Source organism: Mus caroli, unplaced genomic scaffold, assembly GCF_978045245.1.
Source record: "Mus caroli unplaced genomic scaffold, Mus_caroli_1 scaffold_1, whole genome shotgun sequence".
In the NCBI taxonomy this organism is placed as follows: Eukaryota; Metazoa; Chordata; class Mammalia; order Rodentia; family Muridae; genus Mus; species Mus caroli.
Window position 1 is genome coordinate 1,256,415 of NW_028227256.1, and position 18,725 is coordinate 1,275,139.

At 39.1% G+C, this 18,725-nt stretch overlaps 1 protein-coding gene across 4 annotated transcripts in view; it reads right to left on the minus strand.

Moving 5' to 3' along the window:
• The window catches only part of Rp1 (RP1 axonemal microtubule associated), a 408,574-nt gene that overhangs the window by 122,964 nt on the left and 266,885 nt on the right, over positions 1 to 18,725 (minus strand). For 2 of the 4 annotated variants that reach the window (XM_085835373.1, XM_029485010.2), the window contains exons 23-24: positions 1,772 to 1,830; positions 1,413 to 1,457 (exon numbers count right to left, since the gene is read on the minus strand). In XM_085835373.1, the coding sequence (XP_085691499.1) occupies positions 1,413 to 1,457; positions 1,772 to 1,830 (104 nt within the window). Of the gene's footprint in view, positions 1 to 1,412; positions 1,458 to 1,760; positions 1,831 to 18,725 lie in introns of those variants that run through there. The other 2 variants (XM_085835382.1, XM_085835380.1) reach the window with 2 other exon arrangements.

The window sequence follows — 18,725 nt, forward strand, 5'->3', positions numbered from 1 at the left end:
TCTCCTGAGAGGCTCTGCCAGATCCTGACCAATACAGATGAGGATGTTCACAGTTACTCATTGTAATGAGCACAGGGACCCCAGTAGAGAAGTTAGGTATAGAACTGACGGAGTTGAAGGGGTCTTGTCTGGCATCAATGGGAGGGGTGCCCTTGGTCCTGTGAAGGCTTGATGCCACAGGGTAGAGGAATACTAGGGTGATGAGGAGAGAGTGGGTAGGTAGGTGGGGGAGCACCCTCATAGAAGCAGGTTAGGAAGGGATAGGAATGGGAATTTGCAGCGGAGAAATGGGAAAGGCAATAGCATTTGAAATGTAAACAAATAAAATATCTGCTTAAAAAAATAAGAAACGATCATATCATTTAATGAAAGGGACAGATTCAGAAAGACAAATACTGTTTGTTTTCTCTCATATAAGAATCTACATTTAAGCTGGACGTGGTGGTGCATGCCTTTAATCCCAGCACTCAGGAGGCAGAGGCAGGCGGATTTCTGAGTTTGAGGTCAGCCTGGTCTACAAAGTGAGTTCCAGGACATCCAGGGCTATACAGAGAAACCCTATCTCGAAAAACAAAACAAAACAAAAAACAAACAAACAAAAAACCAAAATGGAAGAAAGAGAGAGAGAGAGAGAGAGAGAGAGAGAGAGAGAGAGAGAGAGAAGGGAAGGAGGGAGGAAGGAAGGAAGGAAGGAAGGAAGGAAGGAAGGAAGGAAGGAAGGAAGGAAGGAGAGAGAGAGAAAGAGAGAGAGAGAAAGAAAGAAAGAAAGAAAGAAAGAAAGAAAGAAAGAAAGAAAGAAAGAAAGAAAGGAAGGAAGGAAGGAAGGAAGGAAGGAAGGAAGGAAGGAAGGAAGGAAGGAAGGAAGAAGAAAGAAAGAAAGAAAGAAAGAAAGAAAGAAAGAAAGAAAGGAAGGAAGGAAGGAAGGAAGGAAGGAAGGAAGGAAGGAAGGAAGGAAGGAAGGAAGGAAGGAAGGAAGGAAGGAGAATCTACATTTAAAACAAACAGACATGAGTGTAGAAAGGGAGTGACTTGGGGAAGGTAAGCCAGAAAAAATGATATGGAGACAAAAGAAAGTAAGGGATGAATATAATCAGGAATGTCATGATGAAAGCCACTATCTTGTATAAATAACACATACTAATAGTATTTAGAAAAGAGAAAACATACAAAAGCCTTTTGAAAGTAATTGCTTCTCATGTATATTTGTTAATGATAGGAGGAACAGAAGTTGTTCTTGGCAACTTTTTAGATGTATTTCAAATTTCATGTTTTTTTTTCTTGAACATGCCTACAATACTTTTAATCAATTGTTTAAACTTAATAGTAATGTGCCACATAAAATGTGCAAAGCAGGAAATCTGGAAATATTAAGAAATTACTCTAGAGGATTAGAAGATGACAAGTCCATTTACCATTTGCTTCCTCTTGGATTTTAGGTGGATGATTTATTTGCATTTCTGTAAAAGTAAAAGTAAAAGTGAAGTGAATATTAGCTCTGTTTAGTGGCATTATAAATGAGAACAACAAGGAGTGTGAATTTAATTCCTTAACAGTGATAAATCCATCAGCTGATTCCTTATGCTGAGTAGGGTATACAACATCACCAAGACACACTTCCAAATATTTGTATATTCTCTGTAAGAGATAGCTGTCCATGTCACATTAGCAATGAGGACATTCTGGGACATCATGGGAGGTTATCTTCCATGATGTTTGGTTGTAACAAAATCATCTTGCACTTTCTTCCACTGAGAGTTGCCTTAATCCTCACCTTGACAATAAAGTTCAATTTCTGAATGCATTAAGCCTTGGGACATGAAGGGAATCCACCTGACGAAAACGGAAAACAGGAGAAGAAAATAAGAAAATTCACTTTCTTGTGTTTTTTTCCCGAATTCTAGCCATTGCCCACTTTCCATTCTCCCCTCCTAGTGCTCTTCATCCCACTCCTCCTTCCTCTGGCCTCCGAGAGGGTGGGCCCCCACAACAGACTTCCCCACTTCCCTGGGTCCTCAAGTCAATCTAAGATTAGCTGCATCTTCTCCCACTGAGGCCAGACCAAGCAGACCTCTGCTATATATGTGCTGGTGGGAGAGGAGGTTCAGTACAGCCTGTAAATGCTGCCTAGTTGGTGGCTCAGTCTCTGGAAACTCCCTGGGATCCAGGTTAGTTGAGACTGCTGCTCTTCCTATCGAGTCACCCTCCCCTTCAGCTTCTTCAAACCTTCCCCCAATTCAACCATAGGGGTTCCTGACTTCAGTTCAATGGTTGGGTGTAAGTATCTGCATATATCTCAGTCAGCTGCAATTAAAGGCTCTCAAAGGACAGCCATTATAGATTCCTGTCTTCAGTCTCTTCTCCATTTTGTCTCTGCAGTTCTTTTAGACAGAAACAATACAGCTCATGTATCCTGCCTGTTTGGTGGCTCAGTGTCTGAGAGATCTTGGGGATCCAGGTTAGTTGAGACTACTGGTCTTTCTTGCTTTTTATAATCAGTTTAATTTGCTTCTTTTCTGTACACTGAAAGTTAACTACACACACACACACACACAAGTGTGTGTGTGTGTGTAATTACCAAGAGCAATCCAGCATATTATATCCTCATTTTTAGGTCTCTAACCAGGAGCAAATGACTGAGGTGTTCATTAACATATCAAAGAAAACCCTGGCCACCAGGTTCTCCCAGCATCCCTCAGTCTGTACTTGTTACAGGGGCCTCCTGGTTGTCATACCCCTCCCCCTCCCCTAAACACTCTATCCCAGGTATCAGGTTGGGATTCCTTCCCCACAGCTCCTTTGGTCCTTATATAACAGCCATTTTGGCAATGCCAGTCTCTTGGCCAGCCTTTTGACCAATCTCTTGGTCCAGGCCACCCTCTTGGTTGGTAAATCCTCTTCCCCCTTCCCTTCCTCCTCTCTTCACATGGCCTGACTAAAGGCCATGTTCACTCTAGACTCTCTCAGATGTCTGTTTGTCTTTGCCTATTCTTTCCCTTTTAGCTACAATAAACCTATTCCTTCACCATTCCTAGGAGCAGTCATGTTTTTCCTTTTTTAGTTATTCTTTTCATTCAGTCCTCATTGTGTTTATGTTGTAGCTATAGCTCATAGAATAAAATGTCCCTGATCTGGGCATCTCAGCTTCAATCCCGAGCTCTGAGTGAACCCCACAGGAACTGCAGCAAGTTGTGCTGGGCCAAACTAGAACCCTAAGAAGTGTAACCCACTCACTGCCTGAGGAAACTTTTCACAGAAAAATGAAATGTCACCATTTAAATTTTTCCTCTGTGGAAGTATGACTTGTCACATGCCTTGATGTAAAATTTTTCCCTTGATGATTAAATTATATTACCTTAAAACACATTGAAACTATAACCACATTGGAGAATGTACATAAAGTAATATGCATGTTAGCAGATTCCCCAAGATAACCAGACTTCTGTGTCACAAGCTTTCTGCTGAAGAACAATGTCAAAACCAGTTTGACCTGAACCGGCAGGTCATTTTTCAGTGTCAGCATCCTAATGGAGAGGACTAAGATATCAGAAATAAGGAATGTAGGACTCAGGAAGTCTTTCAAAAGCTCTGTCTTAATGTCAAGCAAGGTTATTAAGAATCACAGAATCTGCTGTAGAGATGGCTCAGTGGTTAAGAGCACTGGCTGCTCTTCTGTACATCTTGAGTTTAATTCCCAGCAACCTTATAGTGGCCCACAACCATCTGCAATGGAATCTGATGCCCTCTTCTGGCACTTAGGTATACATGTACATAGAGTACTCATATGCATAAAATAAATAAATATTTTTTAAAAATCACAGAATCTTATATATACTTTTGCAGGGGAAAATGGAACACAGTAAGCAGAAAACAATCATATAGTGACATTGGGATCAGGTCAGCCAAAGCTAATCAAACAATGTTGCACAAAGCGAATGTAGGATACCTCATGTGACACAGACAGAACACATAATCATAAGCCTTTAGGGAGAAAAAGTTGATTTTCCGTGTCTAAATCTACAGCTCCCCACCCCAAAGCCCTAACCCCGGCCATTAATGACTCAGCCAAATATTCTTGATTTTAGCAAAGAACTGGCTTTCTCCAAACACCAGGATCTCAGGAAAGCCTTGGATCAGCCTGGATCCCAACACTAGACTCAAAAAATCAACTTTTTCTTTACTGATTTTTGCATTTTGGGGACTTAGTTTTGCTGACTAAATGATCTGCCTCATTTATAGAACTGTTGTCAACCGGAAATGAAAAAGCCATTGGAAGGATTTCATGTGCTCTTAAGTAGAAATGTCATGGTTATATTCCCCCACCCACCCCAAACCACAGTTACTACTACTCTGTTTTCAAATGAATATCCATTTTTTTCCCATTTATCTATCTGTCAACTCAGTAAAGAGCTAGAAAGTTTGATAAATACTGGGGCTATAAAAGCAGCCAAAATATGGATTCTGACCCAGAGCTCCCACTATCAGAGAAATTTAAAAATAACATGCATGACAAATTGTGGTAAATGTGATAGGAAATACATCAGCACTATCTAGTCTCCTTTTCTCTCTTTACTGTAAAGAATATAACCAACCCTGAATAGCAGAGATGAAAGGTACACAAAAATGAGCCAAAATATTTCAACAAAGAATCAACACTGAACTGAAGAGTGAATAATAAGCAGTTTCCTTATAGGCACTGGAGAGGGCAGGAATGGCCACAGAGTAAGATACCAACAGTTACAAAGAGCATGTGATGGGCTGGCTTCATGAGTTTATGAGTGAGACTGGTATACAGGATAATAGAGGCTGTAGGGTACTTGTGTGGGGATCTGAGACTATCAAGAGCCAGAGCTACAGGGCCAATTCACTACACTAGCATTGAAATAGCCAGATGAACAGCTGTAAGATGAATTGTTAGTGTGTACAGTCCTAGTCAGCTGTCAGGATCACTTATGTCTCCATTTAATAAAGCTAAAAGAGATTTCATTTTCTGATTGCTGCAACTCACATTGTGCATAGTCTTTCTCTGCTGTAATCTAATAACACATATGCCATATGTTATACTTTTTGTTTTCCTGCAATTATGCAATCTTGATTAATAAAATGGGCTTTAATTACTGTGCCTCCATTTTCCAGAAAGACTGTCTCCATAATAAATTTGAACTATTAGGTGTAGCAAGCCCATTACCATTCCATTACTCAGGAGACAGAGATAGGAGAATTGTGAGTTTGAAGCCTGAGCTGCATGAGTTCCTGCTTCAAACAAAACAAACAAACAAACAAACAAACAAAAAACATTTATACATAAATCAGGGCTAGGGAAGAGACCTATTTCGCAGACTATTTATACACACCCATAAGCTGAACCTGTGGTGAAAGTTATAATGCCATCATTCAATTCAGCAGATAAAGGCAAATCTTCAGATACACAGTACATACAAAGCCAGGACCCCACGAGACTTTCTTTCTTAAAACTCTCTGTCTCTGTCTCTCTGTCTCTCTGTCTCTCTGTCTCTCTCTGTCTCTCTCTTTGTCTCTCTCTGTCTCTGTCTCTGTCTCTCTCTCTCTTTCTCTCTCTCTCTCTCTCACACACACACACACAAACACAAACACATACACACATACACACAAACACACACACATACACACAAGGGGGAAAGGGGAGCTAGGGTAGGACTTGGACCTCCCTAAACCTCAGTTTCCTCATCATTAAGGAAGATAATACACCTATAAAATGGTAAAATGGAGTTAAACATGTATTAATTAATCACAATCACAGAAAGTGATGAATGAGTAAGAAGTGTTAATCATTACTCTTGAGTCTCATTGCCAAGGACAGTGCTCATTCTTAGTTGACGTTATAGCAAATATACTCAGGGCGAAACACATCCTTTCTCAAGACACGCTATGAAGAGGAAGACCTTGTGTTTTGATGATGGCAGGACAATGAGACATCTGGCTTAGTCAGTCAAGTAGTCTTTCTTAAGAGCTTGGCCTAATAGATCCAGAAAGAGTGATCATAATCACTCACAGAGAAGCTCCACAGTATTGCTGAGGCTGGTTGAAAATAAGAGACCAAAATGCAGCTGTAACACAACAGTATGGGAACAGGAAACCTTACAGTAGAAGAAAGGCTGGAAGAAGGGTGTTAAGTGGACTCTACTATCAGTCTCTCTCAGTTTTACCTTACCACCAATCCTTCCCTCCAGAGTCTGCTCGTGAAGACAGCCAAACAGATTGTAGTGCCCTAAATGATCTGTCTGTAGTACACACTTCTCTTTTTCATATGTGTATGTCTGAATACGACCAAGGGTCTCTATTCTTTCATATGTGTGCTTCTGAAGGCCTGTCTAGGCATGTAGCTAAGCCCCTCAGTGCACACTTTGGTTAATACATAAAACAATTAAAACCACAAAGTTAACTAACTAGGGCTTGGAGGTAAAGCTTATGAAACAGATTTCTGTATTAGGTAAAGAAGGTTCCCCAAAGGCTCAAACAGGAGTGCTGGAGAACTGGGCTTTGTGGAAAAGATAGAAAGGGAGTAGAGTATAGTTGATCTGCCCAAGTTTGCTTACCCAGGTTACTGCACATAGCATCTATGCACTAGCAAGTGAATATATATCACCCCTCCCCCAATTACTATTGAGTACTTTTACACTGGCTTCAACAAAAATACAAAACTAAAGTTTCTCTATCTTCATGATGAAAATAGAAAGCATTTGGTTGGTACTACCCTAAAACATATGAGCTGTTATTGCTTCATTCTTCAGCTCCTTCTTCCTTCCACCATTTTAACCTTCCTTCTCTACTCGCCTACTCAGTAATTGTCCTCTCTCTGGCTCCTGGAGCCTGCAAGGTCTCCAAGGTGGCAATCACCTGGGCCTCTCTCTGGTTTCTGAACCTTGCTATACCCTCTGGAGTGCCCACCACATAGACATCTGCCTACTAGGTCCACCAGGGCTTCACTGCACAGGCAACTCTCTACATACTAAGTCTGTAGCTTCTTTATGCACTTCTGGCCTCTATCATAATGGATCTCTCCCTTGGGTGGAGTTCCTGCTTGTTCCTCCTTGTTCCTCATGGCTACACTTTTCTATGTCCCTCAGCTCCCTCCTGGAGCCTATTGGAACCCTCCCTATAGTGGGGTTTGTTCTGAACCCTTCCTCCTTTCGCATCAGACTCGATTCCTACCTCTACCTCAGAAATTATATTAAAGACTTGCTGCCTTACTGTAAACAGCTTGGCCTCAGTGGCCAAAGATGGCACATTAAATTCCTGTTCTAAATTCCTGTAGATTTTAAGAACTTCTACTACTACATAAGCACATGATCCCAAAGTCTGTTATCTCTAGAATTTTACAATTTCCCATTCTTAAATCTTTTATCTCTTTCATTTCTCAGTGCTCTGTTCTCAAAAAATCTTTTAATACTATTGTGTAAACACTTTTTATCTCAGTATTTATAAGTTCATTGGGTATCATTAAATAATTGTAAACTCTGTAACAAAAAGCTTAAAACTTGTAACAAAAAGTTGAATCTTAAATTGTCATATGTGACTCATCACTTCTTTAGAAAAATAGATTTACTTAATGTATATGTAACTTGGATTCAACTCTTGTTTAAAAATAGATCCACTAGGAAAATAAATATTTTAAATAGCAACCATGTGACTTGCCTCCATTTTGGTTGATAACTTCATCAAGATGGAAGCAACCGTGTGACTGGTAGCCATCTTTTCTAAATTTAAGGGGTATATGCCATAAAATTTCACCACCATGCTGGTTAAGATAACACTGTGATTTACAGCAACTAAAGTGCCAATTATAAAACTTCTTAGTCCTGCTGAGACCTCTTCTTATGATCATATGCCCTTTTAGTTTAAGGAGACAATAACAAGTCTCCAAATACTCGGATTAGGATCGATTAAATATAATCAAGATTTATAAATTCTTAAGATTATAAAGGCCAACTCAATTTAACAGAAATTGACTTACAGATTTATGTCTAACCACTTATGTCCTTGCCAACAATGTTCAATGCCAGAATAAATTTCTAAGGCTTACTCATATTACCAAAAACTGTCCTAAAGATATATGTCTAAAGTTTTAGTTTGATGCTAAAAGATCTTCAACTCAAAAATTTTAAGGCCCAAACTTAATAAGGACAAAGCTGTAAAATCTTAACATTATGAAAGTTAGTAACTTATAAACTGTTAAAGATAATTAAAACAGGCAATTTATGCTTATAAATTGTCAATTTTATTTTTTCATATTTCAAGTTTCTTTTATTTTAATTTTATTAGATATTTTATTTATTTACATTTCAAATGTTATCCACTTTCCTGGTTTCCACTCTGAAAACCCCCTACCCCATCCCAGCCCCCTGCTCATCAACCCACATTCTCCTGCTTTCCTGTCCTGGCATTCCCCTACACTGGGGCATGGAGCCTTCTTAGGACCAAGGACCTCTCCTCCCACTGATGTCTAAACAAGACTATCCTCTGCTACATATGCAGCTGGAGCCGTGGATCCCTCCATGTGTACTCTTTGGTTGGTGGTTTAGTCCCTGAGAGCTCTGGGGGAGGGGGTACTGATTGGTTCATATTGTTGTTACTTCTCCTATAGGGATGCAAGCTCCTTCAGTTCCTTTGGTCCTTTCTGTGGGTCCTCCATTGAAGATCTTGTGCTCAGTCCAATGGTTTCCTGGGAACATCCACCTCTATATTTGTCAAGCACTGGAAGAAACTCTCAGGAGACAACTGTCAACAAGCACTTGTTGGTATCCACAATAGTGTTTGGGTTTGACTGTATATGGGAATGATCCTCAGGTGGGGCAGTCTCTAGATAATCTTTCCTTCAGTCTCTGCTCCACACTTTATCTCTGTATCTCCTCCCATGGGTATTTTGTTCTTCTTTCTAAGAAGGACCGAAGTATCCATACTTTGGACTTCCTTCTTCATGAGCTTCATTTGGCCTATGATCTGTATCTTGGATATTCTGAGCTTCTCTGCTAATATCCACTTATCCGTGAGTGCATACCGTGCATGTTCTTTTGTGATTCGGTTACCTCACTCAGGATATTTTCTAGTTCCATCCATTTGCCTAAGAATTTGATAAATTCATAGTTTTTAGTAGCTGAGTAGTACTCCATTGTGTAAATGCACCACATTTCCTGTATCCATTCTTCTGTTGAGGGACATCTGGGTTCTTTCCAGCTTCTGACTATTATAAATAAGGTTGCTATGAATACAGTGGAGCATGTGTCCTTATTACATGTTGGAGCATCTTCTGGGTATATGCCCAGGAGTGATATAACTGGGTCCACCGGTAGTACTATATTCACTTTTCTGAGGAACCACCAAACAGATTTCCAGAGTAGTTGCACCAGCTTGCAATCCCACCAGCAGTGGAGGAGTGTTACTCTTTCTCCACATCCTCATCAGCATCTGCTGTCACCTGAGTTTTGATCTTAGCCATTCTTACTGGTGTGAGGGGAAATTTTAGGGTTGTTTTGATTTGCATTTCTGTGATGGCTAAGGATATTGAACATTTCTTTAGGTGTTTCTCAGCCACTCAGTATTCCTCAGTTGAGAATTTTTTGTTTAGCTCTGTACCCCACTTTTAATAGGGTTTTCTGCTTCTCTGGAATCTAACTTCTTGAGTTCTTTGTATATACTGGATATTAGATTAGCTTTCTATTAGATGTAGCATAGGTAAAGATCTTTTCCCAATTTGTTGGTTGCCATTTTGTCCTATTAACAGTGTCCTTTGCCTTACAGAAGCTTTGTAATTTTATGAGGTCCCATTTGTCAATTCTTGATCTTAGAGCATAAGCTATTGGTGTTCTGTTCAGGAAAGTTTCCCCTGTGCCTATGTTCTCAAGGACCTTCCACACTTTCTTTTCTGTTCGTTTCAGTGTATCTGATTTTATGTTGAGGTCCTTGATCAACCTGGACTTGAGCTTTGTACAAGGAGAAGAGAATGGTTCTATTTGCAATCTTCTTGCATGTTAACTGACAGTTAAACCAGCACCATTTGTTGAAAATGCTGTATTTTTTCCACTGGATGGTTTAACGCTTTTGACAAAGATCAAGTGACCATAGGTGTATGGATTCATTTCTGGGTCTTCAATTCTATTCCATTGATCTATCTGCCTGTCACTATTGCTCTGTAGCATATCTTGAGGTCTGAAATGCAGATTCCCCCAGAAGTTCTTTTACTTTTGAGAGTAGTTTTCACTATCATGACTTGTTACATGAGGGGTTTGTTTTTTTTTTTTTTATTCCAGGTGAATTTGAGAATTGCTTTTTCTAACTCTATGAAGAATTGATTTGGAATTTTGATTAAATCTGTAGGTTGTTTTTGGCAAGATGGCCATTTTTACTATATTAATCCTGCCAATCCATGAGTATGGGAGATCTTTCCAACTTCTGAGGTCTTCTACTTCTTTCTTCAGAGACTCGAAGTTCTTGTTATGCAGATCTTTCACTTGTTTGGTTAGAGTCACACCAAGCTACATTATATTGTTTGTGACTATGTGAAGGGTTTTGTTTCCACAATTTCTTTCTCAGCCTGTTCATCCTTTGAGTATACGAAGGCTACTGATTTATTTGAGTTAAATTTATATCGGGCCACTTAGCTGAAGTTGTTTATCAGCTATAGGAATACTCTATTAGAATTTTTGGTGTCTCTTAAGTATACTATCATATCATCTACAAATAGTGATTGTTAGAATTCTCCCTTTCCAAGTTGTATCCTTTTTACCTCTTTTTGTTGTCTAATTGTTCTAGCCAGGACTTCAAGTACTATATTGAATAAATAGGGAGAGAGTGGGTAAGCTAGTCTCATCCCTGATTTTAGTGAGATTGCATGTCTCTCTCCATTTAGTTTGATGTTGGCTACTGGTTTGCTGTATATTGCATTTACCATGTTTAGGTATGGGCCTTGAATTCCTGATCTTTCCAAAACTTTTAACATGAAAGGATGTGGAATTTTGTTAAATGATTTTTCATCATTTAATGAAATGATCATGTGGTTTTTTTTCCTTTGAGTTTGTTTATGTAGTGGACTACATTGATGAATTTCTGTATATTGAACTATCCCTGCATCCCTGGAATGAAGCCTATTTGATTATGGTTAATGATCGCTTTGATGTGTTCTTGGATTGGGTTGGCAAAAATTTTATTGAGTATTTTTGCATTGATATTCGAAAGGGAAATTGATCTGAAATTCCCTTTCTTTCTTTCTTTGGTCTTTGTGGGGTTTGGTATCAGCATAATTGTGGCTTCATACAATGAATTGGGTAGTTTTGTTTCTGTATCAATTTTGTAGAATAGTTTGAAGAATATTGGTATTAAGTCTGCTTTGAAGGTCTGATAGAATACTACACTAAAACCATCTGATCCCGGGTTTGTTTGTTTGTTTGTTCGTTCGTTTTGGGATTTTGTTGTTGTTGTTGATGTTGTTGTTGTTGGGAGACTTTTTATGACTGCTTCTATTTCTTTAGGGGTTATGGGACTGTTTAGATCATTTATCTGATTCTGATTTAACTTTGGCATTTGGTATCTTTCTAGAAAACTGTCCATTTCATCAAGATTTTCTAGTTGATTGACTATAGGCTTTTATAGTAGGATCTGATGATTTTTTGAATTTCCAAACTTTGGATATTATGTCTTCCTTTTCATTTCTGATATTCTTAATTTGGATACTGTCTCTGTATCTGGTTAGTCTGGCTAAGTGTTTAACTATCTTGTTGATTTTCACAAAGAACCAGCTCCTGGTTTGGTTGATTCTTTATATAGTTCTTTTTGTTTCTACTTGGTTGATTTTAGTCCTGAGTTTGATTATTTCCTGCTGTCTACTCTTCTTGGGTGTATTTGCTTCTTTTAAATCTAGAGCTTTCAGGTGTGCAGTTAAACTGCTAGTGTATACTGTTGATTATTCTTGCATCTCTGACTCCTGATCTCTTTCCTAGCTTTTCTCTCTCCAGTGTTGTGTCCCTTTGTGATTTCTTTATCGTTTCTATTTCCATTTTTATATCCTGGAGGGTTTTGCTCAGTTCCTTCACCAGTTTGGTTGTGTTTTCTTTAATTCTTTAAACAATTTTTATGTTTCCTCTGTAAGGGCTTCTACTTGTTTACCTGTGTTCTCTTGTATTTCTTTATGGGAGTTATTTCTCTCCTTCTTAAAGTTCTTTATCATCATGATGAGATGTGATTTTTAAATCAGAGTCTTGCTTTTCTGGTGTGTTGGGGTAACCGGGGCTTACTGTGGTGGAAGAACTGGGTTCTGATAATGCCAAGTAGCCTTGGTTTCTGTTGCTTATGTTCTTGTACTTGCCTTTTACCATCTGGTTATCTCTGGGGTTAGCTGCTCTTGCTGTCTCTGACTATGGCTTGTCTGTCCTGCAAGTCTGTGTGTCACTATTCCTGGTAGACCAGTTTTCTCTGGGAGGAATTTAGATATGGAGAGCTATAGTACAGGGTCAGCCCTGGGGTGCAGACAGAAACCAGAAGGATCCTGTCCCCAGCTGATCCTTGGTACCTATGTCCTGATGGCTCTGGGAGAGTTTCTCTTGGGCCAGAATTTGAGAAGAAGTGATGGTCTTACCTGTGCTTGCAGGTATGTAGGCACTCCTGGGAGACCAACTCTCTCTTGGCAGTATTTGAGTGTGTAGTTCTGTGGCACATGCTCAGCTTTGGGCACAGACAGAAAGCAGAAGACTCTTATTCCAGGCAGCTCCTCGGTTCCTGTATTCTGAGGATTCCTTGTAGGTTCCTTTGAGCATCAGTGATGGTCCTACCTTCACTTACAAACTTGTCTGAACTCCTGGGAGGCTAGCTCTCTCCTAGCACTATTTGGCTTTGGACCTCTGTGGCAGAGGATCAGCTTCAGGAACAGATCAAATTGTCACTTTTCTAGTGTTCTCAGAGCTATGCTCATAGCCATACTAAATATAGATATAATTTATTTAGTAACAAGCTTTATTTAGCCTCCTATATGTGTTGTCAAGGTTAAGCCTAACTCAAGTAACAACAACAACAACAACAAAAGAGTATAGTTTATTTAAAATCATGTATACTTAACAGATAATAGTCTTTAAACTCTTCAGAGTTTATAGCATTTAAAATGTTTAACAAAAAAAATTTCCCTATGCTAGACAGAATTGCCAGCTCCTACAGCTGACCCTAAAGTGTCCAAAGAAGATGTCACCTGAATTGTGGTAATGCTACCCACTGGGAAAAGAATTGTTCAATGCCTTGCCTGCTGCTAGGGCTCTACCCAAACTGAGAACACATTTGGGTAGGTTGCCCTACTCTGCTGGACAAGGTAGGTTCATTTTCCCAAGTTCCTTCTCAAAGGAAAATCTCTTGAGATCTGGGGCTGGCAGCTTAAGGCCAGTTCTTCTCTATGTGACAGCTAATGATTAAATATTGTCCTATATGACAGGTAAAGACCTATGACCTCTGCCCCCAACTAAGCCATGGAAAGCATGGGAGCCTATGTTAACCATCAAGCTAAAGTTCTCTTATTATTTTAATTGATATATAGAACATTTGGATTATAGTTCCTGCTGTAATTTATCCTGCTCAGATCCTAATAGAGTTGAGAGAGCAAAGTAGCTAGTTTTGTTGGCAAACAAACCAACTATAGCTACATTTTATTCATGCCTCACACCTCAAGCCTCACTTTCCTAGGTCTTCAGTTGAGAACATCAGTTTACTTTGCTTCCAGACTCTGAAAAGGAAACTCACAGATTCCTTTAACACCCTCTCCCCAAGTTTTGGGGATTCCCAAGCTTTTACTATGACTCAAAGACTTGAGCCCACTGCTCTTTCTACAATATGGATTTTAGTACAATGCTAACATATTGAAAACATTTATCATTTTTTGTAAACTCAAAAATATTACGTAAGCGTGAAAGAATTGACTTGGATCCACCTCTTAAAGATCAACTGGACTCCAGAGATGTATGCCTGTCAGTCAAGAGCTTTTGCTACCATGCCTATTGCCTATTCCTGAGGATAAACTTCCTCTCCCCTGGTCTTGGGACTCTGCTCTACCAACTACCAGGACTATGTATGGGCCTGGACTTTGAATCATAAATCCAAGACACAAATTTTTCCCTAAGCTCTTCAACTAGTGACCTTCTGTCACTAGTCTGTATCTGTTTCAACTGCTTTCCAGTCAACTGAAGACTACAAACTGTACTTCCCTAGCCCCAGGCTGTTCCACTGAACCTGAGCAGCAAGTAAAACAGAGATCACCCTAGCCTGTCCTTTGACTAGCTACCCAACCTTCCTGCCCCACCTTCAGACAGCAACACCCCAATTTAAGCAGGACATAGCTATGGAAGAAAGTAGCTGTCGCTTCATTATGGATCAAAGGCTGGAATTTTAAATCCCAAACCTAGGGAATCTCAGTACCTGTGACTCCTCCCAGCACTTCTAACCCTGCCCGTGTCCTATAACCTCTCCCTCCTAGGGGCTGGGCATCTGCTTTTCTTCCCTCAACCTAATCCCTATATAACTCAAGCTTTTTAGCTACATCAGTCTCTTGTTCCTCTGGTCAAGCCACCTCTCTTGGTAGGTGGCTCCTCTCTTGCTCTCCCTTCCCCCAAGCCCCCACAGTCTGGTTTGTCCTCTGGCAGGCTTCTTCCTAGACTCTTTCCTCTGATGGCTTCCATTTATATCTATAATAAAATATCTACTTATCCATGATTCAGTGGTACTCATCATGTCCTCCTCCTTTGATCTCATTTTTTCATTCAATGTGTTTTCAATGAGCAGCTGATTACCAATATTGAATTGAGAGAAGAAATCCTTCAGTCTATGATTCCACCTCCACCCACAAATAAGCAAGATTCATCTCTACACCTCATTCTGTCAGTTTCCCACCATCACTTCTTGTCACCTTCTCACCAAGGAATGGCTTAAAGTGACAAAGAAGAGCACAGAAATTTGTGGCAGCCAAATACATGCTCAGAATAGCAAGGGATGATTAATACTGGCTTCTTTCAGAAAAAAAGTCAGTGTAATTAAATGATTGCTCACTATCTCCTGATAATTTTTATTATGTTTTCTCCCTATAAAAAGAGTGTTTTAAATTTCTTTACTTCATCAAAACATCTACATCTTTTCAAAGAGTATATTATTCATCTTTTCCTTTTATTTCCAGAAATGAAAAAGAAAATGATTTGTCCATAAGTTATTTTGAAAATAAGCAGATGCATAAATTACTTTTAATGAGACACCTGAAGCTGTTCCTAAGATAGAGAATTAACATAAATATTATGGGACCTCTAAGGTTCTCCACATAGAATTCCATGATGCTAACCCTCTTCTCCCTGCCTTCTCTTATTTTTTTTTCTTTCCAGAAATATTAACTAAATCCCCACTTGGTACAAGAAACCATGCTGAGAATTAAAATGAAATGCTTAAGGCCCTGTCCTTAAGAAGCTTATCATCTGGTATCTAAGACAAACACTTTCACAATGACAGTGATGCTGTGTGGTACATACTGAATGTAGCTCTAAGTGAAATACTTAAGGGGTTTTTGGTTGTAGTTATTATTGATTTTGTTTATTTGTTTTTTAACATTTGATGGTTTTAAAGAAAGTAAACATGAGTTCACTATTGGTGAGAAGCCAGGGAAAGGCTTCATGGGATGGAGAGCTGCTTGCCTGGCACATAAAAAAAATGGAAGTTTATAAAAATACAAGAGAAAAAATAACCTACTATACATGAATTCTTGAGAAATGACCAGTGTAACCTGGAGAATGTTTAAGGAATGGTACAAACTGTACTTTACTCATAAGAATTTTAAAACTAAAAAGACCATGGCCAAGAAGGTTGGCCAATTCATTTGAAACTCATCACCACAGCCCCACACAAAGAGGCAGTCTGGGAGTGAGGTCCTCCTATTAAATGGACTTGTACAAAACAAGTCTACATCATCAAAGGATTGCTTCAGAGTCCTTTCCTGTCCTGCTCACCACAGGACTGAGTCTATGACTTACTTGTAAGCTGACTAATTTGGAAAACACTTCCAGAGCATCCATGATGGTTTTTGTCCTGTGGACAAGACTTTGTTTACAATTTCCTGCAGGCACAGGCATTTCCTGTGATCTTCTTGAAATGACCTTCAGAACTTGCAGAGTCAGTGAGCAAGGGAAATGCTTTGTAAATCACTACAGTAGGGGGGTGTGAGGGCTGTGTAGGGGTGGGTGAGGATGGGTAGGGATTTGGGGGTTGATTATCAGGTTTACAGAGGCTCAAGAATTTCTTGCTCTAAGATGCAGCCTTACCTGTTCTCAAAGGCCCTTCAAGCACAGCATAGCAGAGGAGAGGTAATTATGGGAGAATGTCTTACCATAGGTCAACTGACAATTTTTAGTTTTCAAGATGAAACTATCTTGAGACAAATAATTGTTCTTTGCGTAAAACTCTATATTTCCCCTTTTTACATTCCTGTGATAATTGAATAATTACTCTTGGGCTTTATTACTAGTACTTGAATATGAAAATTAAATGATCATTTTGTTTATGAGTAAGATTGAGACATAATTAAACCTTTAAAATTTTATATTCTAATTTCAAATATTTACCATGATTTCTGTTAAAGATAATCATGTCTTGAGTACAATATTATATTCTAGAAAGCATGGTAGGGAGTGAATGTAAAAAAAATCAAAGACATCTGCCAATCTTGAAGTATTCTATTGTGAGATAAAGTAAGGTAGGCGGATAAACTGGTTAAGTACATCATTAGATGTTGCATCAACTGAGTGTGTCCTGTGAAAGGTGATGATAAAAGAAAACACCCTGGAGGATGCTACACAGCTTCTGAGAATGCTAAGTCGACTTTAGTCACCAGTGCCATCATGTAGGCAAATACAGAAAGGCTGCACCAACTGAGAAAACTGGAGGCCAAAGAGAAAACAGAGAGTACTATTTGCAGGGCCTAGTAGGGTTCTGTGTGGTAGGGGGCAACTTCAACATCAATGAATCCCAGAGGAAGCAAGGAAGGCTACATTAGTCTCCCTGTACAGACTGGCCTCATTTGAACAGAGGGCCTACAGTCCTTTCAGTGAGACCTTTGACTCTTTAAAGCAATCTGTAAGAAGGTACCAAGGAGTGAGTTCATGGGCATGTTCAGACTTGGGGTCTCATTCATTTCAGCGTGGGATATTGTTTAGTTCCAAGTATTTTATAATAATATAATTGTTTTAAAAGAAACACATAAGAGAGAAAAGGCACTGAGGGCTGTAGAAGAAAATATGGATTGAGGCCAAAGTAGAGAAACCATACTATACTGTAGAAGGATTTAGAATTTGAGGATGGTTAGTCTGATCTGAGGTACAAACATCTTTATGTCTTTTGTTTTCCTTTTCCTTTTACCCAGACTGTGTGTTTTTAACCTTTCTCAAAAAGAAAAAGGTAAGAAGCAGGAAGAGAAGTAGAAAGAGAAAGGTATAGATGAAGAAGGTAAGCAGTAGGATGGAAAGGAGGAGTTGAACTGAGGAAAAGACATTTTTTAAGGTACTAACTATGCACTAAACCTGAGAAGCACCCAGGTTCTTCAGTTAGTATACCTGAGTGTTGCACTGCCTCTGACCACAGTGTTGCTTTGAAGAGGAGAGGCAAGCACTACTGTTCTGTCTTGAAAAATCTATTTAGTTCTTAAAATAAATATCAGTTGCTTACATTTAACTTTGAAATCCCTGTGTCTTCTTCCCATAGGTAGCGTTTTTATTTTCAATAACTTGTTTATACAAGTTCATGACAACTCATCTTAGAAATAGGTAAGGACATCACATCTGATGGTGGTGACCCTGGCTCAGAGACTTGGCAATGCAGACCTTTAAGCTTATTAGGTTAATACAATCATATCATGAATCACTATGTTTCTATTAAATACAGATACTAACTCATTTTTAATTGTTTCATCATTATAAACAGGATCACTTATATTACTGTGTGAAATTAGGTAGTTTAGAAAGCTTGGATCTTGTAGTGCACAATGTGTTGCAAGATTCACTCCAGTAGCATCCTGGAGGATTCAAGAATCCTCCCAAACACAATCTGCATTGAAAACCTCACAATATTGGAAGCAGGTCCCTGCAGATGCATTACGTTCTCATTGGAGTAGGACAGGCTTAGTTCAATAACTAGTGTGTTATAAGAAAGACACAAACACTGCAACTAGCAAAATTCATTTGACAATGGCATTAGGTTCCTGAGTAATGCTGCTGTGATCTGAGGATCATCAGCAACCACTCTCAGCCAGGAGAGGACAGTTGGCATAAAATCCCAAAGGCTTCAAGGGTACCATTGCTCAGCAAACTCTGAAATGCCTAAATCCCTGTTGTATTAAAAGAACCAGCTTTGTAGCCATTTGTTACATCAGTTGAAGGAAGCTAGTACAAATAATAAATAAGAAAATAGAAATTTATTCAAAAAGTTGATCAAATGTTTTAATCATTCTAAATAGGACTTTGGTGTTGTTGTCCCAAACCTTGCATGGCCAAAGCTGCACAAATGGCAAACATTCCATGGTATGTATTTTTGTCTTTATTTTACATAGAAAGGACAGAAAATAGTATCTTACAGCATAGAAATAAAGCAAAACAGGCACTATGGGTGTGGAAGGAAGTAAGACTGTTGAGAAACCCAAAGGAAGCATCCATCTATGGTATAGTCACCATGAGCTCTGGTCTACGTCCAACTAA